This window comes from Macaca fascicularis, chromosome 19 (genome assembly GCF_037993035.2).
Source record: "Macaca fascicularis isolate 582-1 chromosome 19, T2T-MFA8v1.1".
Taxonomy (NCBI): Eukaryota; Metazoa; Chordata; class Mammalia; order Primates; family Cercopithecidae; genus Macaca; species Macaca fascicularis.
The window spans coordinates 56923461-56933718 of NC_088393.1; the positions used below are offsets into that span (position 1 = coordinate 56923461).

The following is a 10258-nucleotide window of genomic DNA, read 5'->3' on the forward strand; positions in this document are numbered from 1 at the left end:
GCTTGCGGAAGCAGCCAATTCCCAGGTTTTACCTCCTGACTGTGAGACCTCCAAAAAAATGACCAGGGACCTTGGAGTCTGTTTCCCCCTTTGTGAACTGGGGACAGTAGAATCTACTTCCCAGGTCTGCCGGGAGAAATTAGGAACGAGGAAGGTAAAGCGCGGAGCTGAGGGGCTGGCCTACAGGTGCTCTACACATATTAGTAATAATTATTAAGTTTGCTGTTACAATCCTCTCTCTCCCTCTGAACGACTCCTAATGATGCACGGCTTTGAGAGCAAAAAAAGTCAAGGTAAAGTTTTGCCACAAAGTCCAGAGGGCAAGACATTAAATTTAACTGCTCAACGACTGGTGTTGGCAAGAAAGCAAGCTTCCCCTCCCCACGCTATCCTTCCCCTGCGCATCCGGCGAGCCTGAAGTCATAGGGTAGAGATCTGCAGAAGCGATATCTAGCTGTGGTTCCCTCTGTAAGGCGGAGCTAAATGGTGCATTCGCCGAATGGGGAAGCTAGAACTAAATGATCTCTCTGTCGACTGGAGCCAACGAGAAACGGCGTAGCCGCAATGGGGGCGGAGGATGGGGGCCCGCCCCCAGGGTGGGCGGGGCGTCAGCTACTTAATTGGCGCCTCGAGAGACCGAAGGTTTCGAGGGCCCCGCATCACAACGATGGCGCTACGCTGGGGCATCGTGTCTGTCGGTCTCATCTCCAGCGACTTTACGGCCGTGCTGCAGACACTGCCTCGCTCCGAGCACCAGGTCCGCCCGCCCTCCGGATTCTGGGGAAGAGGAGGCGGGGGGGCCGGGACTCCAGAGTCTAACGGAGGAGAGAGTTTAGGGTTCAGGACTAGTGAGTGGGTCGTCATGGCAGTGAACGTCTGCTTCCTTGCTACCTCCTTCTCCACCTCTGTTCTGCAAACCTGTGTCTTGAGGTTTGGAAAGGCCTTGATGTGAGCTACTGTGAAAATAATTTAGATACTGGGGGATTTAATAATGGCTTTCCCCCAGATCTTTCTTTCCCAGGGCCCAAATGTCCAGCCCCCGTCATCTCTTCCCCCAGAACCACGTCTTCCCTTCTCCTGGTGGTAGCCTCCTCCTTTGCCTCCCTTCCATCCAATTTCCACGCCTGCCCCAGCCCCTTAAATCCAATTCTTGCGCCCCTCCAGGTGGTGGCGGTGGCGGCCCGCGACCTGAGCCGTGCGAAGGAGTTTGCACAGAAACACGACATCCCCAAGGCCTACGGCTCCTATGAGGAGCTGGCCAAGGACCCGAATGTGGGTGAGTGGCGAGGGCGATGGGGGTGCTGGCTGCCACCCCTGAAGCGCTGCTCCCTGGCTGCCCCGTGGAAAATGCAAGGCTCCTCAGAATGGGCCAGTCCCTTTGGGTTCTATAAAGACCTTTGGCTGGGAGGCGAACTATAAAACGGGCTTGGTCTGGGACTGGCTGTCTAGTAGGTGTTAAACTCCATTTAGCGTTTGAGACCAGCCTTGGCAACATAGCAAGACCCAATCTCTACAAAAAATAAAAATAAATTAGCTAGGTATGGTGGCACGCACCTGTAATCCCTGCTACTCGGGAGGCTGAGGCAGGAGAATCACTTGAACCCAGGAAGCAGAGGTTGAAGGGAGCCAAGATCGCACCACTGCACTCCAGCCTGGGCGCCAGAGTGAGACTTGGTCTTAAAAATAAATAAGTTAAATAAATAAAATAAAATAGAATGGCGAGAGGTAACATCTCCTTTCTAAGGACAGCTCCCCAAGGGAGACTGGGTGTGACGGACCACCTGGTCCCTGGGTGCTAGGGCGGGGCCTCGAAGTTGTGGGCGGAGCTCGGCGGTCTGCGTGGGTGGGGCTGCTGACCTCTTGACCTACTTACTCCCACCCTAGAGGTGGCCTACGTTGGCACCCAGCACCCCCAGCACAAGGCGGCGGTGATGCTGTGCTTGGCGGCGGGCAAGGCCGTTCTGTGCGAGAAGCCCATGGGCGTGAACGCGGCGGAAGTTCGTGAGATGGTCACGGAAGCCCGATCCCGAGGCCTCTTCCTTATGGAGGTGAGGGCAGAGGAGGCCTTCCAACATCTAGTATAGCAGTGCTTGCCATTACTTAATACGGTTGCCAGTGGGTGGGCGGGGTCAGTGCATTTGCCAGGATGTATCTGAATCTCCTTGGCAGCATCTATTACCACGAGAGCCATTGCTTTTGGCCCTTAGTAAACACGGCAGGACTTAGTGAAATTGCTTGGATCTTCTGTCAGTTTTTAAGAAAAAGATGCGAAGAGTGAAAGTGGCATAGAATGGCAATGGGCTTAGTTTGGGTGGAGTTCCAGGTAGAGGTTGAAAGGACCAAGTGTAGCAGGACGAGCTGCAGACAAAACTCCTCAGACACCGGATTAAAGAAGGAAGAGGTTTTTTATTCGGCCAGGAGTGTCGGCAGACTGACGTCTTAAGAGCCGAACTCCCCCAGAAAGAAATATTTGGTCTTTTTAAAGGCTTACAACTTTAAGGGGTCCACGTGAAGGGGTTGTGATAAATCGAGCAAGCGTGGGAAACGTGACTGACTGGGGGCTACATGCATCAACTAACAGAACAAAAAGTTTTACAATGCTTTTTTTATACAGTATCTGGAATTTACAGATAACACAAGTAGTTTAGGCCAGGGGTTGATGTTATTATTATTACTTTGTTTAACTCCTAGGGGCAGGTGGTGGTGCCAAGGTTGTCTGGCTATTTATCTTACTTTTGTTTCTCTCTCTCTTTTCTCCTGTCTTGTGAACTAGGCAAGGCGGGGGGAGGAGGGCAGCAGGAGTAGTAGTGGTCTCCTTCCTTACAAGGAGCCCCTTACAAACCTGCAGTGCAGTGCAGGGCAGTGGCGTGATCTTGGCTCACTGCAACCTCTGCCTCCTGGGTTCAAGCGATCCTCCTGCCTCAGCCTCCCAGGTAGCTGGGATGACAGGCACCCGCCACCACGCCCAGCTAATTTTTGTATTTTTAGTAAAGACGGGGTCTCACCATGTTGGCCAGGCTGGTCTTGAACTCCTGACTGCAAGTGATCCTCCCGCCTCAGCCTCCCAAAGAGCTGGGATTACAGGCGTGAGCCACCGTGCCCAGCCCCTACCTCAAGGTCTTTAATGTAATCCCATCCACCAGGACCCCTTAGCCTTGTAAAGTCACACATTCACAGACCCTGAGGATCAGGACGTGGATATCATTGGGAGCACCAGTAGCCTACTGTCACAACACCCAGGCTCAGAGCCTGCCCCCGGCTCCCCGGTGCCCCCATCCCTGTGTTCACGCTCCTCTCCACTGCTTGGAGCCTGGATGGACCTCGACCACATCTGTCTGGCCCCGCCCTTGCCCTGTGAGCCCTGGCACTCTTGCATCAGCATTTTTAGAAATTGCTGGTATGGGTTGGGTGTGGTGGCTCATGCCTGTAATCCCCAGCACTTTGGGAGGCCAAGGCGGGCAAATCACATGAGGTCAGGAATTCAAGACCAGCCTGGCCAACATGGCGAAACCCTGTCTCTACTAAAAAAGTACAAAAATTAGCCGGATGTGGTGGCGGGCGCCTGTCATCCCATCTACTTAGAAGGTTGAGGCAGGAGAATCGCTTGAACCCGAGAGGCGGAGGTTGCGGTGAGCTAAGATCCCGACGCTGCACTCCAGCCTGGACGAGCAAGACTCTGTCTTAAAAAAAAAAAAAAATTTCTGGAGTGCAGCCTTGGGACCTTTGCCCATTCTCCTGGCTCTGCCCATGACATTCTTTCTTGGGCCCTTTGCCTAGTCCATGGAGCTTCCATCTCCCCTGGAATGTCAACTCTTCAGAGTGTCACTGTCCCGGCCGTACTGCGTGAAGGAGACTCCGTTTTATTTGTGTCCTTGGTATTCCTTTGTTCATCCCTTAGTCGCCTGTTCTCTCTCTAGACTGGGTGCTCCAAGAGGCAGAACTCTGGTTTTTGTTGTCGTCGTTGTTGTTTTGTTTTGTTTTTTTGTTTTTTGTTTTTGTTTTTTTGAGACAGAGTCTTGCTCTGTTGCCCAGGCTGGAGTGCTGGAGTGCAGTGGCACGATCTCGGCTCACTACGAGCTTCGCCTCCCGGGTTCACACCATTCACCTGCCTCAGCTTCCCAAGTAGCTGAGACTACAGGCGCCCGCCACCAGGCCCAGCTTATTTTTTGTATTTTTAGTAGAGACGGTGTTTCACCGTGTTAGCCATGATGGTCTCGATCTCCTGACTTTGTGATCCGTCCGTCTCAGCCTCCTAAAGTGCTGGGATTACAGGGGTGAGCCACCACGCCTGGCTGTCATTGTTGTGAGACAGAGTCTTGCTCTGTCGCCAGGCGGGAGTGCAGTGGCGTGATCTCGGCTCACTGCAACCTCTGCCGCCTGGCTTTAAGTGATTCTCCTGCCTCAACCTCCCGAGTAGCTGGGATTACCCTGTAGTCACAACAGTTGCTTTCAGAGGTACTAGGGAGTTAAGGCTTCAACACATGAATTGTGTTTGGCGGGGTAGAAGCGGGAGGGAGAGGGACACAATTCAGCCCCTAACATGAGGAGACTGGGGCAATGGTCCAGATGAAAAAGAACAAAAGTCAGTAGGGCGCAGTGGCTCATGCCTGTAATCCCAGCACTTTGGGAGGCTGAGGTGGGGGAAGTGCTTGAGCTCAGGAGTTAAGACCAGCCTGGGCAGCATAGTGAGATCCTATCTCTATTCAAAAAAATAAAAATAAAAAGGAAAAAGAAGAAAAGTCAAGAGAGTCAGGAGCAAGAAGGATACAACTTGGGGTCTGATGGGCTGTGTTTGGAGACTGGGTGGCAGTGGGTATCCCACTACAATTGGGACCCCCGAAGGGATTAGAACTGGTTGGTTAACTCCTTTGCTTGTGGTCTGCAGGCCATCTGGACCCGCTTCTTTCCTGCCTCCGAGGCTCTGAGGTCTGTTTTGGCCCAGGGAACTCTAGGAGACCTCCGGGTGGCTCGGGCAGAATTTGGGAAGAACCTCACCCATGTTCCCCGGGCTGTAGACTGGGCCCAGGCCGGGGGTGCCCTGCTGGACTTGGGCATCTACTGTGTCCAGTTCATCTCCATGGTCTTTGGAGGGCAGAAGCCAGAGAAGATTTCCGTCATGGGAAGGCGTCATGAGACAGGTACCATGTATCCTGGAATATTTCGTAGTGATGGGAATGACTCTGGCTCCCTCTGGGAGCACTGAGCTGGGGACAAGTCTCCAAGTCAATGAGAATTAGATCAGACACCTAGAAGAACAACTTTCCATGAAGCCAGAGACGATCAAAGTCAAGAGTGCAGGCGAGCACTATCCTGGGATTTTGCTATGTGATCTTAGCCAGCAACTTAACATCTCTGAATCTTAATTACTTTACTGGTAAAGTGTCACTAATAGGGTTGTCATGGGAGTTAATGAAGTAACTCCTGAGGCAAATGGCAGTTAATAAATACAAAATTATTATTTTTTGAAGCTGTCTCAGTGATCCTTTGCTACATAAAAGACTACCCCACTTGGCCAGGCGCGGTGGCTCGTGCTTGTAATCCCAGCACTTTGGGAGGCCGAGGCAGCCGGATCACCTGAGGTCAGGAGTTGGAGACCAGCCTGACCAATATGATGAAACCCCATCTCTACTAAAAATACAAAAATTAACTTAGGCATTGCGGCAGACACCTGTAATCCCAGCTATTTGGGAGGCTAAGGCAGGAGAATCGCTTGAACCCAGGGGGCGGAGGTTGCAGTGAGCCAAGATGGCACCACTGCACTCCAGCCTGGGCAATAGAGTGAGACTCCATCTCAAAAAAAAAAAAAAAAAAAAAAAGGTTGCCCCACTTTGCAGAAGAGGCCCTTGCCTTGGCTTCCACTCAGCTGGAAAGTATCCAACAGGGCATGAGCCAGCCAGATGTGATGCCCTTCCTCTTTGACCTTTAACCCCAAGAAGCAAGAGGCAGTTCATGCTTTAATGCTCTATTAAAGTTACATGCAGCAGCAAAAAAAAAAAAAAAACCTACCACGAAACTTAGTGACTTCAGGCTGGGCATGGTGGCTCATGCCTATAATCCCCGCACTTTGGGAGGCTGAAGTGAGCAGATCACTTGAGGCCAGGAGTTCAAGACCACCCTGGCCAATGTGGTAAAACCCTGTCTCTACTAAAAGTGCAAAAAAAAAATTAGCTGGGCATGGTGGCATGCACCTATAGTCCAGCTACTCTGGAAGGTGAGGTGGGAGGATCAATTGAGCCTGGGAGGCAGAGGTGGCAGTGAACTGAGATGGTGCCACTGCATTCCAGCCTGGGGAACAGAGCCAGACCCTGTCTCAAAAACAAACAAGCAAACAAACAAAAAACCTTAATGACTTCAAATAGCAATCATTTATTAGCTTGATTCTGTGCATTGGCAAATTGTGTCTGGACTCTGCTGGATGGTTCTTCTGCTGGTCTTACTCCTGCAGCTGCAGTCAATTGGCTGTTCAGCTGGGACTGGACAGTCTGGTACAGCTTCATTTATGTCTTACAGGTGGTAGGTGACTGTCTGGGAAGTCACCTTGATTCTCCTCCACCTGGCCTCTCCAGCTGGCTAGATACCATTCACATCATGGTGTGAGAATTCCTGATGTGCGAGCACTTTTCAGGCCTCTAATTACACCATATTTGCTGTTGACCCATTGGACAAAGCAAGTTACATGGCCAGCTCAGTTTTCAGAGATGGGCAAATAGACTGTATTTTTTTTTTTCATTTAACATAGTGTCTCACTTTGCCACCCAGGGTAGAATGTAGTGGTGTGATCTTGGCACGCTGCAGCATCAATCTCCTAAATTCAAATGATTCTCCTCTGTAAGACCCCCAAGTAGCTGGGCATACAGATGCAGGCCGCCACGCCTGGCTGTGTTTTTTGTTTTTTTGTTTGGTAGAGATGGGGTTTCCCCATGTTGCCCAGGCTGGTCTCGACTTCCTGAATTCAAGCAATATACACATTTTGGCCTCCCAAAGTGCTGGCATTACAGGCATAAACCACCGTGTCCAGCCATTTTTTTTTTTTTTTTTTTTTTTTTTTTTGAGACAGGGACTCACTCTGTCATTCAGGCTGAGTGCAGTGGCATAATCATTGCTCACTGCAACCTTGACCTTCCAGGCTCCAGGGATCTTCCACCTCAGCTCCGGAGTAACTAGGATCACAGGCACAAGCCACCACACCCAACAAAATTTTTTGTTTTTTGTAGAGACGGGATCTCGCTATATTGCCCAGGCTGGACATAAATGTTGAACTCCTGGACTCAAGTGATCCTTCTGCCTCCACCTCCCAAAGTGCTGAGATTATAGGTGTGAGTCACTCTGCACAGCCAAAACTGTAATTCTTGATAGAAGAAGAAAACTGGCACTCATAGAGGAAATTATATTGGCCATCTTTGCAAACAGTACCACAGAAAACAATGAAAAGCCAGAACAAAACAATAGCTTGAAGGAAGCACTTTAGAAAACTCAGGAGAATCATTTGAACCTGGGAGGTGGAGGTTGCAGTGAGCCGAGATCGTGCCGCTGCACTCCAGCCTGGGCGACAGGGCAAGACTCCATCTCAAAAAAAAAAAGTATCTGTCTTGGCTTCATTCTTTTGCTTTGCCATGCAGGCAGTGAAGCCTGTCACTCAAGATTCCACAGGCAGGATTTGAGGCCTGTGCAGTCTCAGAGACTCTGCCCTGAGAGGCCCCTGCCCTAACCCAGGACTTCCCTCCAGGTGTGGACGACACTGTCACGGTGGTCCTGCAGTACCCAGGAGAGGTCCATGGCAGCTTCACTTGCAGCATCACCGCGCAGCTCTCCAACACAGCCTCCGTGAGCGGCACCAAGGGCATGGCACAGGTGAGGCGCAGCGGGCCCAAGCGCTAGGGATTGTACCCCTAAAATAGAAGGGGGACAAATGGCCCCTGGAGCTGGATGAGGGCTTAACCAGCCAATTTCACATCATTACTAAAGAGTTCATCCTCCTTAACCAAGCCAAGAGGTGGGTTCTGGGCCTCTAGGCTCTCCTTACTTAGGATTAACCTATTGCTCTGTCAAATATCCTTGGACCTGGCCGGCACGGTGGCTCACGCCTGTAATCCCAACACTTTGGGAGGCCAAGGCAGGCGGATCACCTGGGTCAGGAGTTCAAGACCAGCCTGGACAACATGGTTAAAATCCATCTCTACTAAAAATACAAAAATTAGCTGGTTGTGGTGGCAAGCGTCTGTAATCCCAGCTACTCGGGAGGCTGAGGCAGGAGAATCGCTTGAACCCGGAAGGTGGAGGTTGCAGTGAGCTGAGATAGTGCCATTGCACTCCAGCCTGGGTGACAAGAGCAAAACTGCATCTCAAAAATTTTATATATATATACCTGGCCGCCATGGTGGTCACACCTGTAATCCCAGCACTTTGGGAGGCTGAAGCTGGTCGATCACTTGAGCCCTGGAGGTTGAGGCTACAGTGAGCTGTGATTGTGCCACTGTACTCCAGCCTGGATGACAGAGTGAGATCCTGTCTCAAATATGTGTCTTCAGTCTGGAGGAGAAGCCAGTTATTCTCAACCATGCTTAGTGGGCAGTTGTGAACTTTGGAAGCACAACCGGGGGAGAATCTGGGTGTTACCAAAGGTCAGCTTAACTGGCCTTCCTGGGGCCCTGTTGCTAGGAAAAAATCCTATTCTATAGCCAGGCATGGTGACTTACACCTGTAATCCCAGCGTGATTGGGAGGCTGAGGAGGGCAGATCACTTGAGCTCAGGAATTCAATACCGGCCTGGCCAACATGGTGAAACCCCGTCTCTACTAAAAAAAAAAAAAAAAAAAAAAAAATACAGGCTGGGCACGGCGGCTCACATCTGTAATCCTAGCACTTTGGCAGCCCAGAGCGGGTGGATCACCTGAAGTCAGGAGTTTGTGACCAGCCGGGTCAACATGATGAAACCCTGTCTCTACTAAAAATGCAAAAATTAGCCGGGAGTGGTGGTACATGTCTGTAAGCCGAGCTACTCAGGAGGCTGAGGCAGGAGAATTGCCTGAACCTGAGAGGTGGAGTTGGCAGTGACCCGAGATCGCGCCATTGCACTCCAGGCTGGGCAACAACAGCGAAACTCCGTCTTGGAAAAAAGAATAAAAAATTAGCCAGGCATGGTGGTGGGTACCTGTAATCCCAGCTACTCAGGAGGCTGAGGCAGAAGAATCACTTGAACCTGGAATGTGGAGGTTGCAGTGAACTGAGATTGATCCACCGCACTCCAGCCTGGGCAAGAGAGCAAGACTCTATCTCAAAAAAAACAGAAAGAAAGAAAAGAAATAAGAAGGAAACGTGATTCACAGACACACGAAGATAAGTCCTCCTCTCTAGGCCCCAAGAACACCTTGTTTATAACCTCGTAAGGTTAGGGAGAGGTTTGCTGCTGGGGAGATAGACGGGATTTTTGTGTGACAGCAGCGTTGCTAAGGAACAAACTTCTAGCAACCAGAAATGAGGGAGGGTCCAGAGCTCCCTGGGGATAGACGAGACAAGCCCTTTGCCACCAGGTTTGAGAGGGAGGCCCCTGCGCACCACCTGGCATGTTCCTGGGGGCAGCCCCAGGAGCACCATTGGTGAAGACAGCAGCGCCACTTTCTCTCTCCCTCCAGCTCCTCAACCCCTGCTGGTGCCCAACCGAGCTGGTGGTGAAGGGGGAGCATAAGGAGTTCCTGCTGCCCCCGGTCCCAAAGAACTGCAATTTTGACAATGGGGCAGGCATGAGTTATGAGGCCAAGCACGTCCGGGAGTGCCTGCGCAAGGGTAAGGATATGGAGGGGTGGTGGGCACCAGGCTGGCAGAGGAAGGTTGGGCTCTTCCCCACCTGCTCTGTCACCCTGCTGCTTAGAACTACATCTCCCAGGAGGTTGCAGTGAGCTGAGATCGCACCACTGCACTCCAGCCTGGGCAACAGAGCAAGACTCTTGCTTCCCCCCCAAAAAAAGAACTACATCTCCCAGGAACCCCTGCAGCATCCATCTGCCTGAACCATGTATATTGTACCACATGGAATTCTGGGAATTGTAGTTATTTGGGTTTCGGGTGCGTGGGTAGGAGGGGTCCCTAACTACCCTATCCCCGCAGGTCTGAAAGAAAGTCCTGTGATTCCCCTGGTAGAAAGTGAGCTCCTGGCTGACATCCTTGAGGAGGTGAGGAGGGCCATTGGAGTCACCTTCCCCCAAGACAAACACTGATGTATCTCTGAATAAATAAAAACGTCGTTCCTATAGAGATCTTA

At 51.3% G+C, this 10258-nt stretch overlaps 1 protein-coding gene across 1 annotated transcript; it reads left to right on the plus strand.

Moving 5' to 3' along the window:
- The first annotated feature begins 647 nt into the window (after positions 1–647).
- On the plus strand, positions 648–10258 carry DHDH (dihydrodiol dehydrogenase). Its single transcript, XM_045379154.2, has 7 exons — positions 648–757; positions 1165–1276; positions 1885–2048; positions 4886–5138; positions 7727–7851; positions 9633–9783; positions 10105–10258. Exons 1-7 carry the CDS (start codon positions 668–670, stop codon positions 10212–10214), a joined length of 1005 nt encoding a protein of 334 aa, XP_045235089.2. The 5' UTR covers positions 648–667; the 3' UTR covers positions 10215–10258.